The 23,283-nt window shown below is 30.8% G+C and overlaps 1 protein-coding gene across 1 annotated transcript in view; it reads left to right on the top strand.

Moving 5' to 3' along the window:
* Positions 1-23,283, top strand: part of LOC129759141 (calcitonin gene-related peptide type 1 receptor-like) — a gene marked incomplete at both ends in the record, with an annotated part of 80,216 nt that overhangs the window by 12,799 nt on the left and 44,134 nt on the right. Inside the window, 2 exons of the mRNA XM_055756553.1 lie at positions 10,751-10,954; positions 11,127-11,218. Of these exons, the coding sequence (XP_055612528.1) occupies positions 10,751-10,954; positions 11,127-11,218 (296 nt within the window). The remainder of the gene's footprint in view (positions 1-10,750; positions 10,955-11,126; positions 11,219-23,283) is intronic.

The following is a 23,283-nucleotide window of genomic DNA, read 5'->3' as shown; positions in this document are numbered from 1 at the left end:
CTTACATTGACAAAACCTGTTTAACATTCTGTAAAATTATAGTTTTTCTCGGGTATCGACAGTTTTTGCTCATTATCTTATCACGAACTTCATGACAAAAAAATGTTTCTTTCACCATTTAAAGAAAAATAAAATCAGGGCTTAGGCTGCAATTTAAATTATTCAAACAACGGATTAACGTCCAACGGTGAAAAGACAGCGGTTTCGAAAGAAGAAAATTACCTTGGAATATTGCATTTTTGTAAAAAAAAAAGTTAAGCAAATAAAATCTATGTTTAAAAAAAACCAAATTGCTCATTTGAACAAAAAATTATTTGTTTTAAAAAGACTACAAAAATTGACTTTTTTTAGTGATATACCTAATCAATGACATTGCCTGTTAAATTTGTTAAATTATTTGAATTCCATTCTTATGATTTTTTAACATATATTTGTAGCTATAAAAATAAATAGTCTTATGTTCTTAAGAACTGCTGATTTTCTGCAGTGTTATTTCAAATGCGGCCCGTCGACAAAATTTGGAACTCAAATTGGCTCGTTGGCTCAAAAGGTTGCTCACCCCTGTTTTAGAATGTTCTTATCTTTCTACATGCTCTCAGACAACTGCTGAATAATCCCATCAGAAGAACATTATATTAACAACTCCATGTATTTCTACGTTCAATCTTTTTTCCCTGGAACAATTTTTGTTTGAAATATAAATATAAATCGCAAAATAATTATTTTCAAACAATGCCTTCAACAACAAGCTAACTGACTTCACTGATTTCAGCATTTTCATGACTGATCGACTAGCATTCGAAGATAGCTTTGTGAATAATCAGAGGAAATTAGGTTCGAAATAAAATGTGCACTTTGTTTGGAAAATTATTTCACATTTATGCTACCATGTCAACAGTTTTGAACACTGGTTGATATATCCCAAAACAGATTAACTTCAGAATTTTTAAACACCATATCACCAAAAATAGAGATGATAGGCACAATCTGACAAATAATTCATGTTAAGGAGGCCATTATCTTCCAATAGGCGATGGAAGCGCTGCCGATTTTTGGATAATGGTTTTATATTAGTGCAAGCAGCTAAAATTTCACCCAACTTTTGACAGATCTTACGGGTTTTTCTTAAGGAGAGAAAAAATAACTTTTCGATTCCATCGCCCATTGGGGTCAAACTACAAAATCGTTTCAAGTGCCTACTTCTCTTTTTAGTAATCCAAATTAGTGGGTATGTGACGTATTCATTTACACAGACTATACCGTGCGGATCCAATGACCGTTTTTTTTAACCTTGATCATTATTTCCTTCGAATATCAATGACTAGGTTTATATTCCACATTTTCCGATTCCTACTAACGCTGAAGTGGTCTAGCGGATAGAATGCCGCGAGTCTGGTTTTGGGTTTTTTGGCCTTTTAAAAGAAAATATCGGCATCTTCGCAATTTGCCACATTATAGAGGAGACTCTCCCCTATCCAACGCATTATTCAGGGAAAAATCGATAGGAGGTCTAGAACGATTTTCTTAGATTTGCGTGTAAAATACACGAGCTAAAATTTTCAAGTTTTCATTGAAAAAATTTTCCGAGCAAAAAAATGACTTTTTATGAAAATGTTTAGGAAAAATGTTAAATTCCGAAGAAAATTCGAAAATTAACAATAAAAATTATATTATCTAGAGTTAGCCTAAAAATGAACTGACAATACTGCAGCAAATTGACAAGAGCACGGTAATAAAGGTGTATTCTCTATGATCATTTCCATCGAAGACAGAATGCAATGATGAGACAGAGACTGATATGTCTCATACGACAAAGCTCTAGTTTTATAAAAGCATTAAGATAAAATAAAGCCTTAAGACAACCATTACAAGCATTCTACCTATCTAGATTCAGAAGATACTACAAAAATCAAGCTGTGTTGGTTTTCCACATACGTTTTGAAGAAAAAAAAATCTTAAAATCTTTAGATATCAATTTAAAATTTAAGAATGAAAGATTATCATTTTTAACTTGTAAAAATATATTTGTTAAATTTTGAATTGGCAGGCCCAAATAAAAACGGAAGTAGGGGTTAAAACTTTCTTCTTTAAAGATCACACTTAAATTATATCAGATTAAAGTGCGTTAGCATACATTCTTTTCTTATTCGAAACGCCAAATTTGTGTCAAAATATAGGAAAGCTTTTTTTTTCGTCCTCCACAATCACACAGACAGGTTATCACAAAGGTACATAACATGTATTCCACAAATAAGAATTTAAGATTCCTGAAGGAAAGGGGTGCGACAAGCCAAATCAAGTGTGAAAAACGTGTAGTTACCCCCTCTTTGTGGTGGGTGATTTTCCGCGCTTTTTACTCCAACCAGCAGTTCCAGAAAATTGCTCTTGAATCCGGATCCAGATTATTAGGGTGGTTCTTTCTGGAGGGAAAGAATTACCTGGGGCTGGAAAATTGATGAACCACCCTAAATTCGATGTTTCCATAAGGCCATACTCGATTGAGAATGTCGCTATCAAAACGTAAATGAAAAACGCTTAACTTGTTGTATCGGTAGACTGTCAATACATTTTCTTTTCAGCTGGGTGAGTTGACTGGATTATGCTTGGAACTACAATTACCATATCCTGGCTGATTGAATGTTACAATCAAAAAACCTTTCAACATTCCTTCAGAGGGAATATTTACATTTCGAGTCGGAAAGCTGAATTATTTGACGACAAACCTTGGTAATGCTTAACTTTGCTGTTCGAAAATACTCTAGCGTTGTGTTGGTGTTCTGATTATAACTAATGCCTGATTAAAAATTAATGAGATTCTAACCCCAACACTCGTCGGATAAATTGCTGGTAGGCTGTAAGTGTCTATCAGCAACAGGATTAACAGCTTGTACTAGGAAGGCTCAAAAGTTAACACTTTCACAACAATGAAAAATTCAGTAAGAAAATATGAATCTTAAAAAGCAATTGGTGATGAAAAAAGCTAAATTCTAAAGTGTGGACATTTGAAACTTTTATCATAAGTATTCCAAATTAAAAGTTTTCAATTTCCACTAGAAAAAAGCTTTGAATCAACCTTACAAAAATGACTTGATCTGTGTAGGATGTTGTCGGGCAGAAGCAGAAAAGGCATGTAGATTTTATCGACAGACAGACACAAAATGATCATTGAAATGGCTGCACATTTTCAGGTGTTTCCGAGTGAGTGTCAGAAAGGGAAAGTTGAGCAAACTGATACAAGTAGGTCGTCTATCAACCACACACGCAAACATGAACCAATTAATTATCCTCGATGGAGTGGAAGGGAGTAGTTTTGAATGTAGCTCTCCATGTTCACACATTTAGTACGTGTACGTACAATTTTCATTTCTATTTAGCTACAAAAGCAATAATTTTTTGAAATAATTTCACATGTCGGTTTCAAATAATGCTAATTGATAAAATGTTGAATTCAATTAGTCTAAAACTATTTTGATTAAATTTATTTAAAAAAAATGAATAAAAAACCACTTCAAAAACCTTGCCTGGCAGCGGGTGGCATCGTTGTGTGATAACTTCTCCCCGCCCACCAATTTCGGTTTAACGGTCGCCATGTGCGTAGTTCCTCTTGTGCGAGCTGATTGTGGCGTACCTGTGAATAGTTATCGTGGGAAATGCAGCCGTCTGCCCTGGAAAAGGGGGGAAACACGTGGCGAAGACCTTGTCAGCGTCAACGGTGTGTTAAGTTGACACATTATGTTAAATTGATTGAACGAGAACATATACAGAACGAGCTCTCAGGTTGTTCGCCCGAGTTTATTGAATTATTTCAGATCGATAAACTTCGTCACACATTCGAATGATAATCGAAACAATAAAGGAAGAGCTTGATTAACCTTTTACTGAACATAAAACAATTTTAAGAAAATGAATTTCAGACTATCTGAATGTTCTAAACCACATTTTTTCTTACGATAACGCAGGTTGAAACAAAGAAAAAATTGTCAAAATTGTCAATATTGTCAAAATAGTCAAAATTGTCAAAATTGTCAAAATTGTCAAAATTGTCAAAATTGTCAAAATTGTCAAAATTGTCAAAATTGTCAAAATTGTCGAAATTGTCAAAATTGTCAAAATTGTCAAAATTGTCAAAATTGTCAAAATTGTATAAATTGTCAAAATTGTCAAAATTCTCAAAATTGTCAAAATTGTCAAAATTGTTAAAATTGTCAAAATAATCAAATTTGTCAAAATTGTCAAAATTGTCAAAATTGTCAATATTGTCAAAATTGTCAAAATTGTCAAAATTGTCAAAATTGTCAAAATTGTCAAAATTGTCAAAATTGTCAAAATTGTCAAAATTGTCAAAATTGTCAAAATTGTCAAAATTGTCAAAATTGTCAAAATTGTCAAAATTGTCAAAATTGTCAAAATTGTCAAAAATGTCAAAATTGTCAAAATTGTCAAAATTGACGAAATTGTCAAAATTGTCAAAATTGTCAAAATTCTCAAAATTGTCAAAATTGTCAAAATTGTTAAAATTGTCAAAATAATCAAATTTGTCAAAATTGTCAAAATTGTCAAAATTGTCAAAATTGTCAATATTGTCAAAATTGTCAAAATTGTCAAAATTGTCAAAATTGTCAAAATTGTCAAAATTGTCAAAATTGTCAAAATTGTCAAAATTGTCAAAATTGTCAAAATTGTCAAAATTTCAAAATTGTCAAAATTGTCAAAATTGTCAAAATTGTCAAAATTGTCAAAATTGTCAAAATTGTCAAAAATGTTAAAATTGTAAAAATTGTCAAAATTGTCAAAATTGTCAAAATTTTCAAAATTTTCTAAATTCTCAAAATTGTCAAAATTGTCAAAATTGTAAAAATTATCAGAATGGTCAAAATTGTCAAAATTGTCAAAATTGTCAAAATTGTCAAAATTGTCAAAATTGTCAAAATTGTCAAAATTGTCAAAATTGTCAAAATTGTCAAAATTGTCAAAATTGTCATAATTGTCAAAATTGTCAAAATTGTCAAAATTGTCAAAATTGTCAAAATTTTCAAAATTGTCAAAATTGTCAAAATTGTCAAAATTGTCAAAATTGTCAAAATTGTCAAAATTGTCAAAATTGTCAAAATTGTCAAAATTGTCAAAATTGTCAAAATTGTCAAAATTGTCAAAATTGTCAAAATTGCCAAAATTGTCAAAATTGCCAAAATTGTCAAAAATGCACAATTGTCAAAATTGTCAAAATTGTCAAAATTGTCAAAATTGTCAAAATTGTCAAAATTGTCAAAATTGTCAAAATTGTCAAAATTGTCAAAATTTTCAAAATTGTCAAAATTGTCAAAATTGTCAAAATTGTCAAAATTGTCAAAATTGTCAAAATTGCCAAAATTGTCAAAATTGTCAAAATTGTCAAAATTGTCAAAATTGTCAAAATTGTCAAATTTGTCAAAATTGTCAAAATTGTCAAAATTGTCAAAATTGTCAAAATTGTCAAAATTGTCAAAATTGTCAAAATTGTCAAAATTGTCAAAATTGTCAAAATTGTCAAAATTGTCAAAATTGTCAAAATTGTCAAAATTGTCAAAATTGTCAAAATTGTCAAAATTGTCAAAATTGTCAAAATTGTCAAAATTGTCAAAATTGTCAAAATTGTCAAAATTGTCAAAATTGTCAAAATTGTCAAAATTGTCAAAATTGTCAAAATTGTCAAAATTGTCAAAATTGTCAAAATTGTCAAAATTGTCAAAATTGTCAAAATTGTCAAAATTGTCAAAATTGTCAAAATTGTCAAAATTGTCAAAATTGTCAAAATTGTCAAAATTGTCAAAATTGTCAAAATTGTCAAAATTGTCAAAATTGTCAAAATTGTCAAAATTGTCAAAATTGTCAAAATTGTCAAAATTGTCAAAATTGTCAAAATTGTCAAAATTGTCAAAATTGTCAAAATTGTCAAAATTGTCAAAATTGCCAAAATTGTCAAAATTGTCAAAATTATCAAAATTATCAAAATTGTCAATATTGTCGAAATTGTCAAAATTGTCAAAATTGTCAAAATTGTCAAAATTGTCAAAATTGTCAAAATTGTCAAAATTGTCAAAATTGTCAAAATTGTCGAAATTGTCAAAATTGTCAAAATTGTCAAAATTGGCAAAATTGTCAAAATTGTCAAAATTGTCAAAATTGTCAAAATTGTCAAAATTGTCAAAATTGTCAAAATTGTCAATATTGTCAAAATTGTCAATATTGTCAAAATTGTCAAAATTGTCAAAATTGTCAAAATTGTCAAAATTGTCAAAATTGTCAAAATTGTCAAAATTGTCAAAATTGTCAAAATTAACAAAATTGTCAAAATTGTCGAAATTGTCAAAATTGTCAAAATTGTTAAAATTGTCAAAATTGTCAAAATTGTCAAAATTGTCAAAATTGTCAAAATTGTCAAAATTGTCAAAATTGTCACAATTGTCAAAATTGTCAAAATTGTCAAAATTGTCAAAATTGTCAAAATTGTCAAAATTGTCAAAATTTTTAAAATTGTCAAAATTGTCAAAATTGTCAAAATTGTCAAAATTGTCAAAATTGTCAAAATTGTCAAAATTGTCAAAATTGTCAAAATTGTCAAAATTGTCAAAATTGTCAAAATTGTCAAAATTGTCAAAATTGTCAAAATTGTCAAAATTGTCAAAATTGTCAAAATTGTCAAAATTGTCAAAATTGTCAAAATTGTCAAAATTGTCAAAATTGTCAAAATTGTCAAAATTGTCAAAATTGTCAAAATTGTCAAAACTGTCAAAATTGTCAAAAATGACAAAATTGTCAAAATTGTCAAAATTGTCAAAATTGTCAAAATTGTCAAAATTCTGTAAATTCTCAAAATTGTCAAAAATGACAAAAATGACAAAAATGACAAAAATGACAAAAATGACAAAAATGACAAAAATGACAAAAATGACAAAAATGACAAAAATGACAAAAATGACAAAAATGACAAAAATGACAAAAATGACAAAAATGACAAAAATGACAAAAATGACAAAAATGACAAAAATGACAAAAATGACAAAAATGACAAAAATGACAAAAATGACAAAATGACAAAAATGACAAAAATGACAAAAATGACAAAAATGACAAAAATGACAAAAATGACAAAAATGACAAAAATGACAAAAATGACAAAAATGACAAAAATGACAAAAATGACAAAAATGACAAAAATGACAAAAATGACAAAAATGACAAAAATGACAAAAATGACAAAAATGACAAAAAATGACAAAAATGACAAAAATGACAAAAATGACAAAAATGACAAAAATGACAAAAATGACAAAAATGACAAAAATGACAAAAATGACAAAAATGACAAAAATGACAAAAATGACAAAAATGACAAAAATGACAAAAATGACAAAAATGACAAAAATGACAAAAATGACAAAAATGACAAAAATGACAAAAATGACAAAAATGACAAAAATGACAAAAATGACAAAAATGACAAAAATGACAAAAATGACAAAAATGACAAAAATGACAAAAATGACAAAAATGACAAAAATGACAAAAATGACAAAAATGACAAAAATGACAAAAATGACAAAAATGACAAAAATGACAAAAATGACAAAAATGACAAAAATGACAAAAATGACAAAAATGACAAAAATGACAAAAATGACAAAAATGACAAAAATGACAAAAATGACAAAAATGACAAAAATGACAAAAATGACAAAAATGACAAAAATGACAAAAATGACAAAAATGACAAAAATGACAAAAATGACAAAAATGACAAAAATGACAAAAATGACAAAAATGACAAAAATGACAAAAATGACAAAAATGACAAAAATGACAAAAATGACAAAAATGACAAAAATGACAAAAATGACAAAAATGACAAAAATGACAAAAATGACAAAAATGACAAAAATGACAAAAATGACAAAAATGACAAAAATGACAAAAATGACAAAAATGACAAAAATGACAAAAATGACAAAAATGACAAAAATGACAAAAATGACAAAAATGACAAAAATGACAAAAATGACAAAAATGACAAAAATGACAAAAATGACAAAAATGACAAAAATGACAAAAATGACAAAAATGACAAAAATGACAAAAATGACAAAAATGACAAAAATGACAAAAATGACAAAAATGACAAAAATGACAAAAATGACAAAAATGACAAAAATGACAAAAATGAGAAAAATGACAAAAATGACAAAAATGACAAAAATGACAAAAATGACAAAAATGACAAAAATGACAAAAATGACAAAAATGACAAAAATGACAAAAATGACAAAAATGACAAAAATGACAAAAATGACAAAAATGACAAAAATGACAAAAATGACAAAAATGACAAAAATGACAAAAATGACAAAAATGACAAAAATGACAAAAATGACAAAAATGACAAAAATGACAAAAATGACAAAAATGACAAAAATGACAAAAATGACAAAAATGACAAAAATGACAAAAATGACAAAAATGACAAAAATGACAAAAATGACAAAAATGACAAAAAATGACAAAAATGACAAAAATGACAAAAATGACAAAAATGACAAAAATGACAAAAATGACAAAAATAGCAAAAATGACAAAAATGACAAAAATGACAAAAATGACAAAAATGACAAAAATGACAAAAATGACAAAAATGACAAAAATGACAAAAATGACAAAAATGACAAAAATGACAAAAATGACAAAAATGACAAAAATGACAAAAATGACAAAAATGACAAAAATGACAAAAATGACAAAAATGACAAAAATGACAAAAATGACAAAAATGACAAAAATGACAAAAAAGACAAAAATGACAAAAATGACAAAAATGACAAAAATGACAAAAATGACAAAAATGACAAAAATGACAAAAATGACAAAAATGACAAAAATGACAAAAATGACAAAAATGACAAAAATGACAAAAATGACAAAAATGACAAAAATGACAAAAATGACAAAAATGACAAAAATGACAAAAATGACAAAAATGACAAAAATGACAAAAATGACAAAAATGACAAAAATGACAAAAATGACAAAAAAGACAAAAATGACAAAAATGACAAAGATTACAAAAATTACAAAAATGACAAAAATGACAAAAATGACAAAAATGACAAAAATGTCAAAAATGACAAAAATGACAAAAATGTCAAAAATGACAAAAATGACAAAGATGAAAGAAATTACAAAAATGACCAACATGACAAATATTACAAAATTGATACAAAACACAAAAATTCACAAAAAATGACACAAAAATGACAAAAATGACAAAAATGACACGAAAATGACACAAAAAAGACGCAAAAATTACAATGAAATGATACAAAAATGAAAAATGAAACAGAAATAACATAGAAATGCACAAAAATGACACAAAAATTAAATAAAAATGACACAAAAATTGGCACAAAACTGGCCCAGAAATGGTTCAAAAATGACACAAAAATGACATAAAAATGACACAAAAATTACACATAAATGATTTAAAAATGGCACAAAAAAGACACCAAAATGACACAGGAATGACACAAAAATGGCCCAAAAATGACAAAAATTAAAACAAAATTAAGAAAAACGACACAAAAATGACTCAAAACGATACAAAAATGACAAACAAAATTGACACAAAATGACACAAAACTGTCAAATTACACAAAAACGACGCAAATATGAGTGTAATCACACAAAATTATTCTAAATTGACACAGAAATGACGCAAAAGACATAAAAATTCAGTGAAGTGATACTAAAAAGACACACATAGCATTTGTGTGGTTTTTTGAATTGCATTGATTCGCTTATGAATAATATGAAAATGTCTCACAAACTTTCAAAAATAAGAACAAAAAAGCCCCAAAAATATCGAACTACAGGCCCCGTTCGTTTTTGGCAACATTCGATTTTGGCAACATTCGATTTTGGCAACATCCGATTTTGGCACATGTGCCAAAATCGAACGGTTTTTGGAGGCGAAATAACTTTTTAGTTTTCTTTATAACAGGACCAATATAATTTGGACAAACACCAAAATTACGTTTTAACATTCAGAAATAGTGATAGAATACAACAACAAAAACAAAAAATTCTAAAAAATTTATAAAGTACTCAAAAATTACAAAAAGATGAAAAATAAAAAAAACAAAAACAAATACAAACAAAAGACTAAACATGACAAAATTAACTTAAAAATGATGAAGAATGAAAAAAACAGCAAAAATTACAAAATAAAACAAAGATTATGAACAAAACAAAAACAGTGCAAAATGCATCAAAAACATGAGAAAAAAAACTATAAAAGCTCTAAAAATGGTCGGAAATTGACTTAAAATAACGTTAATGATTACAAAAAGTGTAATTTTGTAGAAATAGCAGAAAAAAATTTCAGAAAAAAAACCGTTCGATTTTGGCAACATTCGATTTTGGCAACACAAAATGTTCGGGCATGTTGCCAAAAACGAACGGGGTCTGTAATTATATTATTGTCTTCTGATATCTTGCTGGACCTCATTAAGAAAATTGGTTCAAATCTCTATCTTAAAAGTTTGGAATCTCTGTCCTAAACTAATTCTTTCTCTTGGACATTGCCTTTTCCAATTTATTTAGACAAATATATCGAACAGAACTTTTCCAACAATCAAGCGAAGCTCAGCAGATTCCAATTTTCTGTCGAACAACAACTTCATTCCCCCAATTCGCTGAAAATAATTTTAAAACACCCCGCTAGCATATGTTGAGTTCTACCGGTTTTTTCGCTGCTGCTGGTGCGATTGCAAAGAATTACAAACCGCTTGTTCCGAAAATAGCACGGTCATCCATCAACTGTCGGCTGCAATTACTTCCGCCAATCTTAACTTCCGGAAGCTTGCTGTCGGTTGAATTTCCTCCTCGATCCGCAGCGGCACCCGGACCGGCATTTCACCCCGGTGTGGTATCAAATACTATATTTCATGTCATCTAACGGTGACTTTTTTCTGCTTTCTCTCTTTCACTTGCAAATATTGAGGTGGGAAGATGTTGTAAAATCGTTTTAATTCTTGAATGTTCTTCTAACGCGTTTTTTTCTTCTTCCTATTCGCATTATTTCTCTCTCTTCATTCAAGTTCCGGCGTTTGGTAAACGATCTGTACATCGGGGGTTACACCATTTCATTGATCACGCTCATCGTGTCGCTGTGTGTCTTCTTTAGCTTTAGGTAAGTATGTACGTAAGAAAGTAGGTAGGGGAGCGAAACCAAAGCAAAACGGTTTGTTTTTCGCACTTCCGGTGGATGTGTTTGAAGGGAGGAATGGGAAGACACTTTCCAGTAACTCAATGGATAGGACACCGGTGTCTGGTGTTTGGTAGACGTAAGCTACCGAACTAATAAATTACGGATTATTAATGTAAATACGCTTCGGCAAATGTGGCCTCTAGGATTTAATTTATTTACAAACTTTTCAAATTCTCTAGGCTGAACATAGGGTCAAGGTAATTCACTTTCTGCAGTGCGATGGTGAAATTTTAAATTATGAAACCTACTAAATGTTAACACAGATAGATAACTTGATCCAAAAATTTCGCAAAAATGAATGCTGCAAAAACTCACAATGAGTTTTAGCGTCGAGAACAGCACGAAAACCCGTTCAGTTCAAGGAATAAATGAGTACTCAAGATTTTTAAACCCAGACAATTAAGGTACTCTCTCTTGGCTTTCGTATTCATTAACTTGTTGATAATTGAACAGTTTAGTTTAGTTGAGTCAGACAATGATTAGTCATGCTAATAAGTCCTGCAATCCATGTCACGTAGTGCAAAATTAGCGCATTTGCCCAACCTTTTTTCCCTTGAAAAAACTCAGTTAGGCCAAATAAATGGTTTAAGACCCATCTGCCAAAAGTTTCTGAGCCATCAACAATCTTTAGACCTAATGCGGTTTTAAAAGCTGGTTGAAAAAATAGATAGTAAATCTCTTGTTTCGGCATGAATAAATCAACTTGATATAAATCAAGTTCCTTAGAAAAAATAAAGTAAGTCTCTAGAGCCAAAACCTAAAACCCACAATAAAACTTTAAAGCTGGTTGTATTGAACTACACAATTCGTCAATGTAAGAGTTTCTGCAGCTACCCACTTGGTTTGTGATAGTGTTTTAAAGTGTGTTTAAGCTTCTTTCAGCTATAAGCAGTGATATCTCTGGAGCCACCATTGAAAAAGAAAATCAATTCATATTCGACCTTTTTTTTCACCGACCGCAATCACATTCAGATTGTTACAAAAATATGTGGTCGATGTTTCCTTTTGCCAAATTCCATTCATCTGTGGAATATTCGAGAAAAAAACTCTTAAGAATCTCTTCAGTTCTGGATCAAAACATTTTTTCAATAACATAATTAGATGTCACTAGAATTGAGATAAAAAAAAGTTCGCATAGGGCTTTCGCACAGTGCATTAGTATAAGTAAAGCGGTTGGGCAAACAAATGTGACAGCTTCATGTAAATTGAATAGTAATCGACGAAAGAAAGTTGTTTTTTAATAAAAAAAATTATAAAAATTGCAAAATATATTTAATGAATAGCACGTTTTTGAAAAGCCAACACATTTGTTAAATTGTTTGAAAATTTTATTTCTGTTTTCAAATGACATATGCTGAAAAAATGAAGATTCTGTTGATTTTTCAGTGGAAGCAGAGCAAAAATTGCTAATAATTCTCACTTAATTTCGCGACGGAAGCTTTCAGCCTATTGCTTAAAAATCCTATAAAATAGATCAAAGTCTGTCGTCGAAAGATTTGATGAAAACGTTCTTGTGTTTTTGCCGTGTCTGTGCCGTAAAATTTTGACTATTACGTGTCACTGAAAACTGCAACCTTTAAAATAAATCTCCTATAATTAACAAAACCTGTAATTTTAAATTGTTTTCCTTGAAAGTTAACGAAGATTCATTTATTATTACTGCAAATGCCCTGTAAAAAAGTTGTACACTAAAAATTAAATGTCACTTAATAATGTTTTCGACCTGTAAAATTACGGTAAATGTCCTGCTCCTTTTTGTTACAGGACATTTGCGTAATTTTACAGGAAATAATTTTTGCTGTGTAGTGCCTTCCAAAGATAATTTCCTTGTTTCAATTTTGCTCTACTTGGTTTCGTACTGATATTCTATCTAAAATCCACATAATCGTTTACATTTGATAACAGATTATTTGAAATTTACTATATCACTATTCGTTTTTAGAAAAGGCGCTGGAATATTCTAGGAAAAAAATAACATAATTGTTGAAATTTGCTATCGTCGTAGGGGAAAACTGTACAGCACGCACCAGTTAAGTATTATCGCTATTTACAGCGATACCAATAATCTAAGCACTAAATTGAAAGTCTACGACGATTCAGGGATCAGATTTACGTCTTATCAAAAAGAAATAATATGATGAAAACACGATTTTCATTATAGCGGACAGAAGGCACCATACCGAAAGGGTGGTAAGAAACGGAACAATGATTATACGGAATATAATAATTGAAACATCAAATGATTAATTGCATGTTCATCGTATTTTTGTAAACTAACTATACTTTGGCAAAAAATCTTTTATTATTGATAAACTTTTCGAAAATTTCGCTTTTCAAAATACACTTTTCTACATCCTTATAGGTAAAACGCCTTCAGGTATGCAACGAAATTTAATTTCTTGACTGATATCGCGGCAAATATCTTTTTCGAGTCGAATTATGGTGCACCTTTTTAACTCGAACAAGGATGAAATTTGTTATAATTATGTATTCTTATCGTAATTTAGGAGTCAGCAAATAAAAAGAATGACATTTTGTGTTGATATTTGGGTTTTCTCAAAAGTTAACAGTATTCAAAATTTGAGCGTAAAACACGTGGTCTTGCGGGAATTCTACCCCAATTTCGATATTATTGATTTTATTTAAAATTTGTGGAAATTTTGTAAAATACAATAAAATATTCCTAGTTTTCCGAAAGTGCATACAAGTTGAAAAACGCTTAGCTGTAGTTTCATCAGTTTGCGCAGGCTTGTTTATCATGAAACCTTATGTATTAACTATGAAAAATAACAAGTTTCGCCCAGATTCCATTAGATCTTCTGTTTCTAAGAATTAAAGACCTTTTTGTGAACTCTTTACCTGATCATTATCAGCTTATTTTCTACAATAAAAATGCAGAAAAACATCATTCAAAGCCATAGTGTATTGTTGAGAAAGAATGGCATGGGCCATTCTACCCCGCTGGTGCGTCTTGTACAGTTTTCCCCTGTATAAAAACCTCTAATGTGTGCCCTAGTAACATCTAGAGCATGGGTGGCCAAGATTTAAACCAAAATTGCTTCATTATGAAACTACAGTAGAAACTAAATTTCTTTATGAAAATTTCACATAATGGAGCCGCTTGTGAGCTCAATATTTACATCGGAGCAAAAACCATTTGCATAAATTCAGGGGTCTTTGATTGTCAAAATTTACTTGGCTCGCAGGCCATATGAATTTTGAACCCTAAAGACCCCTGAATATATGCAGGTTTTTATTTTCCTTTAATGCATATAAAGAGCCCACAGTCTGATCTAAGATGCCAAATTTTCATAAAGAAATTCAGTTTGCTGTCCGCTGGCTTCAAAATAAAGCAATTTTTGTGAAAATCTTGGCCTATGGCCTATGATCTAAAGTATGGGTGGCCAAGATTTTAACCGAAAATCGCCACATTTTGAAGCTAGCAAATAGCAGAAATTGAATTTCTTTAAGATTATTTCGCATCATGGATTAATTCGATAACTCAACAATCACAGTACATATCTTCTCTCATTTAAGCTGTCAACAATATTCTTGAGTCCTTTATTCACCTTGCGTTGTACGTTCTTGAATGATTTGTTTACATTTGAACACCAGCTTACAACATAATTGGTTCATTTTGTATTACTTTTCCTTTAGTGCCCACTCTTAAATTTGTTTATTTGGATTTTTCGAGTCATTTTTGAAAAAAAAACTATTGCAAGGCCCGAAATGCAAGGAAAAAGTATGTGTGTGTGATAGGTGTTTTTAGTTTCCGGGAATGTATTATGTCTAATGCAATGTTGAAAAAGCTTTAGATGTACGATTTAGTTGTTTAAAATTCTATTCCTGACGCCAAGTGAAGACATAGCATTGAGATTGGACGTAATGTTGAAATCAGTCCACGTAAAAGCAGACAATTTTCTTCAATACAAAAATCAGGAAGGATTGACTCTTTAAGATTTATATTTAAAGAAGAAACTCAAACATTTTTTTACCTAACTTTTTTCTTATGAAAAATTAAATAAAAAAGAAAGTTCTCTCAGTTTTATTCAGTGAGCGAAATAAGAATTGCATCACTTTGTCTTTTGCTTGTTAAAATATGAATGATTGGAAATTACGAAAATTTTCTTCTACAGTTTGTTCTGATTTGCTTAACGGATAAATCAAGCATAAGTTTACTTTCTTTGGACGTAGCAATTGGCGTTGAGGACCAAAAATTTGAAAAAAGGGGTGTGAAATAAGTATAGCACCATTTGAATTTTTCAACAAAAACAAGATTATTTTTAAAAAATGTCTGTGTAAAAGTGAATAATAATGCTTCTACGAATTATAAGAATAGATTACTGCTTTTTAGGAGTTTTCTAGAATTCCAAAGGTTTTCAAAGGTTTTAAAAGGGGGTTTTAAGAGATGCTCCTCTAAAGTTAAGGAATTTGATATTTGAGCTGTAATTCTTTTTCAAACTACTTACTTCCTTCATTAAAATGACTTGAAATGATAAAACAAACATTCGGGATTTATTTTGAATCAGAAAAAATAGGTTGGTAAACAAAAACTTAGATTTTTTTCAGTAAACCACACTTATTCCAGTTTCAAGTCGTAGATGGCAGCACTATCTCGAAGTTAAAACCAAATTAAGTCTCAATATTGAATTTTCAGGTTTATTCAGGCCCATTTTCATCATTTTGAGGTATTTCCCCATCACAGCTTTGCGGAAGTTCACGCTGCAGAAAGCTTTTCCGGATTTGCAAAAGAACCACCAGCACCAAAATGTACAACCGCCAAAATTCCTGCTCATCTCAACTTCCTATTCAAATGCAAATCATACCAATAATACTGCTAGCCGTCTGGTCCATCAAGCTCCATCGCAAAGTATAACTTTATTCTGATAATCGGTCCAAAGAATTCACTTTTAGTGACCTTGATGCAATTCTATTTTTTTTTTATTTTGAATTTAGTGATCTTAGAATTTCCAAAGCGTTCACACGGTACATGTATTTATTTCTTGACCAAACTCATCCAGCACTCCCTAATTAATCCCGGATATTCGAAAATGAGCATGTATTTGGTTAAATGCCAAGATAGTGCTGCCATCTACGACTTAAAACTAGAGAAACAGTGTTTGACTATTAGAAAACATTAGTATTTTTGAATTCCAACCTACAAACTCAGCCTCAAATCTATGTTTCATCATTTTGCATCATACTTATGAATGTTAATGAAGAAATCAAGCAATTTGACAAAGTTTTATAGCTCAAATATCAAATGCTTTAACGCTAGAGGAGCATCTCTTAAAACTCCCTTTTAAAACATTTGAAAACATTTGAAAACATTTGGAATTCTAGAAAACTCCTTAAAATGCAGTAATCAATTCAAATAACTCGTAGAAGCATAATTATTCACCTTTACACAGTAAATTTTTAAAAATAATATTGTTTTTGTTGAAAAAAACTCAAGTGGTACTATTCTTATTTCGCACCCCTTTTTCACATTTTTGATCCTCAACGCCAATTGCTACGTCCAAAAAAAGTAAACTTATGCTTGATTTATCCGTTAAGCAATTCAGAACAAACTGTAGAAGAAAATTTTCGCGATTTCCAATCATTCATATTTTAACAAGCAAAACACATAGTGAATTTTTAGATTTTTTTTTCATATTCAAGTTCTATAAAGATATATTGACAGTTCTTCACGAACACTACCTTACCGGAAGGCCTCAGACCTCACCTTTAAACAAGAATGAAACGATTAATTTGATCAAAAGGACGTACTCAAAACGCGATTTTCCTAAGACAAAAGTGTCGTTTTCGCCCACTTGAGAAACCGTTTTAGTTTTCAATGTTTTGCTACCCGGTGGAGCCAGGTCAAATAATTTTTCAATATTCTTTCTGATTTTTTTAATCTCATCTGAAAATCATTATGAAAATCATAAGTTATAGCAAATTTAACACTGTTTTGAAGAGTCCTCTTCATATATCAGTTCAAGTCATAAATTTAACATAACATGTATACATATTCAGTAGTGACTTCATTTCAGTGATTGAAATCCTCACCAATTTTCTCATCAGAGGCATTCAAAATACACACTTTGAGGCCTCGCATAGCTATACAGGAGACGATACATATACATTCATTCAAACCTCCCCCCATGAGGAGGATCTGCTCTGAGAGACATCATTCGCTTGCTGCCCCGAACGAACTCTCTCAACGTTCGGTTGCTACATGATGCATGAAGAAAACGAGGCACACATACTCATTTACGTTCTTGAATTTGAATAACTCCAGCCGATAGCTGTCGTTGAGGAGAACATCTTCAATCTCGCCGCAAAGGTTGAGGCAACAACTAAAACAACCGAACTTATTGCGTTGCACGGCCCGCAACGTATAGTGCAAAGAGGGGGGAGGAAAAAGAAACGAAAAAACCAGCTGCCTGCGTGCGGTTGCTGTGCAATAATCGCAATAGCAGAAAAACCTCACGCATTCGATCCAGGCACAAACGAAGAGCAAGCCTTTTGAATTTGCTTCCCTCAAGCTTGTAACAGGAGATGAGAGAGAGCCATTCGTTTGGTTTTTTGGATTCGCTGCCTCGAATGTATACTGCTTCTTGAAGGCGGGCCATATTGAGAGCGTATGCATCATCGGTTTTGTCGTTTTCGCTGCCTCAAAGCAACCTCTGCTTCCGAGTAAAGCAGTGAGCGAGAGAAGGTTGATCAATTCATGCTCAGCAAAATTCAATCACTGCTTCATTTTCAAGTCCTTATTCAATTCATTTTGGTTTGTAATTGTTTACTTGTTTGAAAACAACCTGCAGCAATCAATTTGAAATACACACATACTTCTTGTTATTTGTAGTGATTGAACAGTAATATAAAACATTTTCAGCTTCTCTATAGCTCATTGCTGACTAAACATACAAAATTTTCAATGATACCATGCTTAAATTTTTTTATTTTAGCTTAGCTTGATTAACTACTCACATCCACCTTAAACCGTAAAAGCCGAAGTGCATGGTTGTAGAAAATGTATGCATTGCTTGTTCCAAAAACATATTATGATAACAATCACTTCGAGGTCTACGATCGCTGGCGTGGCTCAGTAGAACAAGTTCCACATTGCCAATGGATGCTACTCCGTGATTGACCGAGGCCATCAATTTTAATCAGAGGTCAAATAAATGGTGCTTGGGATTAGCAGCTCATTCACACTGCTCAAAACTGATGCTCTCTCTTTTAACGTCAATAACGGCGCCGGCCACGTCCTAGTAGTCAATAGATAGATTGGAATAAAGAGAAAAGGATGAAAGATCTATTTTGTGCTTTAGGACCGAGGTTACCTCTGCATCCTAGCAAAACAATTTTGGTTGGGAGAGGGGTTGAAGGAATTGATTGGGAGACACTTTTGACTAGTGTTACGAAGAACCTTAAAAATTGTTTTCCTAACTTCTATTAGTTCCTATTGAAAGCTTTCAGCATCTCAAACCGTTGAATCCGAAATGAAAAAAAAAAAACTGTTTTAATGACAGATATAAAAAATTAAAATAATTGAAATTTTTTTAATGATTTGCAATAATGAAAAAAGACATTTCGAAATCCACCATTGTTGGTGTGGTTCGGTAGAATAAGCTCCACGTCACCAACGATTGCTACTAAGTGATTGACCGAGGCCACCAATTTCGCACAGAGGTCAAAAGAAAGGCGCTTGGGATTAGCAGCTCATTCTGAATGAACAAAACTGATGCTCTCTCTTGGAACAAAAACCTGCGATATAAACAAGATGCATACATTTTATATTATTCTCTATTATAAAATGCTTCTGTGATAATAACTTACTATAGTCTCTGTAATGAATTTCCTCACTGTTTTTTATCAGAGAATTTCAGTATCATACATATGTAAAAAAATATAGTAGAAAAGTCTGAACAAAGAAATTCAATATGTTCCCATTTCAATTACTGACAAAATTTTTCAATAAATCATTTCAAAACCAAATGATTGGTGTTACAAAAAAAACTGTTTAGCAAAATTGTTGTTGTCTGTCAAGCTTTGTTGTTTCTGATAAAAAAAAAAACACATTTTTAATTTAAATTTAAATCAATCAACAAATCAATTCACTAATCATTTTTCATTTTTGAAAATCATTGACATCATTTCAGTTAATTGAAGGAGTTTGTGTCGGGAGTTTGATATTTTTCTCAGAAATATCTTTAAAAGGTCGAAGTACAGTTTTTTCAAATACCATAAATAAAATTCATGAATAAAATCAGATAAACATGATGTTGAAGAAACCTTTCGGCCTATTCATATCATAAGAATAATGTTGCATCATTTATCAGAAAACCACAAAAAATACTTAGCTCTTAGATTTTGTTCGGATTTCCTAGAACTTTGTGACGACCTTCTGAATCTTCATCCTACCGTTCTTCATTCTAGAACTTCATAAACCACGCACGTGTAGTGTATTTCTCTTCTATGGTTGATATCGTAACACTTGAGATTCCTTTCAACGGCATTTTTCTCTGATAGCTTCCAAATTCCACGTCTTCTGGAAATGCAGCTAAAAGGAAGCATCCTTTCTCCCGGGAATTGATCAGTTAAATTACAAACACTTTTTACAATAGATTTTTTTTTCATTACCTACCGTCAAACGGGGCATCATGCAACAGCGGGGTTCGATGCAACATTTATATAACACTACATTAAATCAATTTTTAATTTAATGTATTGTAATAAAGTTATCTTTTAATGATCACAAAATGATGATGACACAATTTCTCACATCTTAAGCTAGTTTTCTTAAGATTTTTATTTTTATGTAAAATTTGAAAAATCGAGCAATAAATGTACAAATTTTAACATTTTTTTATGCAAAAAAAAACTTTATCCAGTATGACGGATCGGCTTGATAATATTACCTACAAACTTTTAACTGGTTTCCTCATGTTATACCAACATTCCCAGCAAACATGAAATCGTAATGGAAATGATAATCCAAATCGAATATTAAGACATTTTCAATAACTATCATAAACACGTTGGTATTTAGTGATTTTCAATCATTCATTTACGACAAGCTTTGCCCAAAAATATTTGAATCGGATAGCAGTTTAATCAATTCGTAAATATGTCTCCAAAAAGTTGAGAATATGCCAATTCGACATTTATGATTTGAGTGAGCTGATTTACGATAAGTGGGCGGTCCTTCAATTTACACTCCCTCCGGTTTCTCCCTTTGACCGGTTCGTAAAAAGAAAATCTCACCTATAGAGCTATAGCGTGTACCAATTCAACTAATGAGTTGGCATCGTGGTAAGATACCGGACTGCGAACTCGGAGGACTGGAGTTCAAATCTCGGTCGAGGAAATTTTTCGTTTATTTTGCTTTTTTTTGGAAAATCGAATCGTTGGAATCTTGTTATTGTAGATATATCGCCTCCACTTTTGTAGCTATATGCTATTTTGGTAAGTTTAATACAATCTTTTTATCTGTTATATTTGTTTGAATAATTCTGTTGTTCCTGCGTTATACCTTCATAAATGTTTGCTGGGTTGTTGGTGTAAAAATATTTTTCGAACAATCACCCAATTTTTTTAAATAAATATTTTTAAAATTCCGTTAGGTGTCTGGGGTTAAATGCAACAAAATGCAAATCAAAGAAATACCTGGTAAATCTCGTTTCCGTGTGTTGGAATATGAATGTTTTGCATCACGCGTTTGTAAACATTGGAATTTTATTCATCGAAACATTTATTTTAATGATTTCAACTTTTAGAATTTTTCGTAATGTTATTTAACCCCTAAATGTATGCAGCATCTTCATTTTCAGAAAAAATGTGAAAATTAGTTATTACAGACCCAAAAACTACTGCAATTGGTGTTGTCATGCGTAATGGTCTGTAAGGCATCGCTAACATATTAAAAACTATAAATTTTCGTACGTGTTCATAAGATTTTTCATTAAAAACAAAGTTTGTTGCAAGCTACCCCATTTTCTAAGGAGGGTGAAAATCGCATGTTTTTAGAAAATTAAAAATAACTGAAGAAACCTATAATTTTTCTAACTACGCCAATTTGATACCCCAGCATCCTTAAAACTTTTGATGCATAAGGGGTAGGATTAATTGTGAACATAAGATTTTTAGAAGCCATTGAAGTTGAAAATTGTTGCATGTTGCCCCAGTTGACGGTATACATTTCTTGAAAAAAATTTCATCCTCAAAACACATCTGTCACTTTCAGCATGCTTAAATTTTTTTTATTTTCTTTATTTACTGAAATAAAGTGTTGCATACGCAAGGCGCGTACATGACTCTTAAAAATCTGCAAATGTTCTATCAAACGTGTAGGAAATTTTGATAGTTGAAATTTGAGTTAAAATATTCGAGAAGAGAGAAAAGAGCAAAATCGTTAGGCAAAATGAGATCGTCGAAATTTTGGAGCTTGAATTCAAACGTGAGAAATGTGTGATTGTTTCGCAGTAATTATATTTTACATATAATCTATTTTTATAAAAAATATGATAAAAAAAACCGTGAGAAATACACTGAACTCGTTAGGCACCTTCGATGACGCCAGTGTTTTTTTTTCAGCGGAAAAAAAATAACAATTCTTTAAAACCTTTATTTCAAAAGTTTATTTTTGCATACACAGCAAAAATAATTAACGCTGGACGATATAATTTCTGGAGATGATGTAGTATTAGGGATTTCTGTTGTAATACTAAATCTAAACGATGTACGCGAATGTACATGTCGTGTAGTGTAATATCACAACTTTCTTATTTAAGGTTGCCAGATTGCACGGTTTTATCCGGGTTTGCCCGAATATTTAATACTAAATTTGAGAACAGTCCGGCCCGGCTCCAAAACGAAATTTTTTGAGCAAGTTTTATAAAAATAATCATGAAAGGTTTTTTGGAAGCCTCAAATACAGTTCAAAACCTATCGATTAATTTTGATTGAATATTTTTTTTTCATTTTTTTGTCTTGATTTTTGTTGAGGAAATTCTGAATTTTGAGAAAATTTGTCGTCAATTTTAAATCGAATGTCCGGATTTTGCCAAGTTTTTATTAAAAAAAATTGTCCGGTTTATCCGGCCCGGGTACGTGCTGAAAAAAGTCTGGCAACCTTATTCTATGTGATATCGCATCAAGTAAGGCTATGATCATTTAGTATCCGGGAAGTTACAAACGTGTGTATTTTAAAAACAATTCATTTGATCGAAAAACTTTCTATGGAGGAAATGAAGGTGTTAATATGATATTTAAACTAAAAATATAAAAAAAAATTTATCAATGACTTCAAGAAATACTCTAACTTTTTCATAAAATCTCTTTTTTATCTTTGCACACTTTTTTCAGTCATGTTTTGATTTATTTTTTTTTTATCACAGAACCAAAACCTTTGCAAAATCATGACAAACTCACCTGGAAAAAGCAATTGGAATCTGGTTGGAACCTTTTCATGAGTTGGTATCTCGAAGAAATTGATCTCTTAAATCCGGTTTTAACATAAATTTTTTTGTCCATCAAAACACATCTGTCATATTGCGTAAAAACCGGATGCACAGATTGCGATCTTTGGTTCTGATCATAATTAGTTATTTACTTGGTGTCTACTAGTCAGGCAAAACTTTTTACCTCTGCCGGAAATAGTTTTTTTGCATTATGTAGGGAGTCTTCATTCAGTTATCCCAAATAACCATAAACTTTTCACCATATTTAAGATCAAGAGTTGCACTCCGATAGTTGATTTGAACTTCGTGTGGATCCTAGAGTGGCTCCTTATACTTAATAACCATTTGGTACGAAAAAAAATCAGAAAAAATCAACATTTTATGAGCTTTCGAGTCAACAATGAAGAATTTTCGAGGCACAAAATGCGCAAAAGGAGCAAATTTGTGCAAAATTATTTTTATCATGTCTTTTTGCATAGTAAATATCTCATACACACCTTAACTTAAAAATCTATCAAAAATAGGCAAGATAGTCCT

Source organism: Uranotaenia lowii, unplaced genomic scaffold, assembly GCF_029784155.1.
Source record: "Uranotaenia lowii strain MFRU-FL unplaced genomic scaffold, ASM2978415v1 HiC_scaffold_113, whole genome shotgun sequence".
In the NCBI taxonomy this organism is placed as follows: Eukaryota; Metazoa; Arthropoda; class Insecta; order Diptera; family Culicidae; genus Uranotaenia; species Uranotaenia lowii.
The sequence above is the reverse complement of the archived record's forward strand: the minus strand, read 5'-3'. Positions and strand labels throughout refer to the sequence as shown.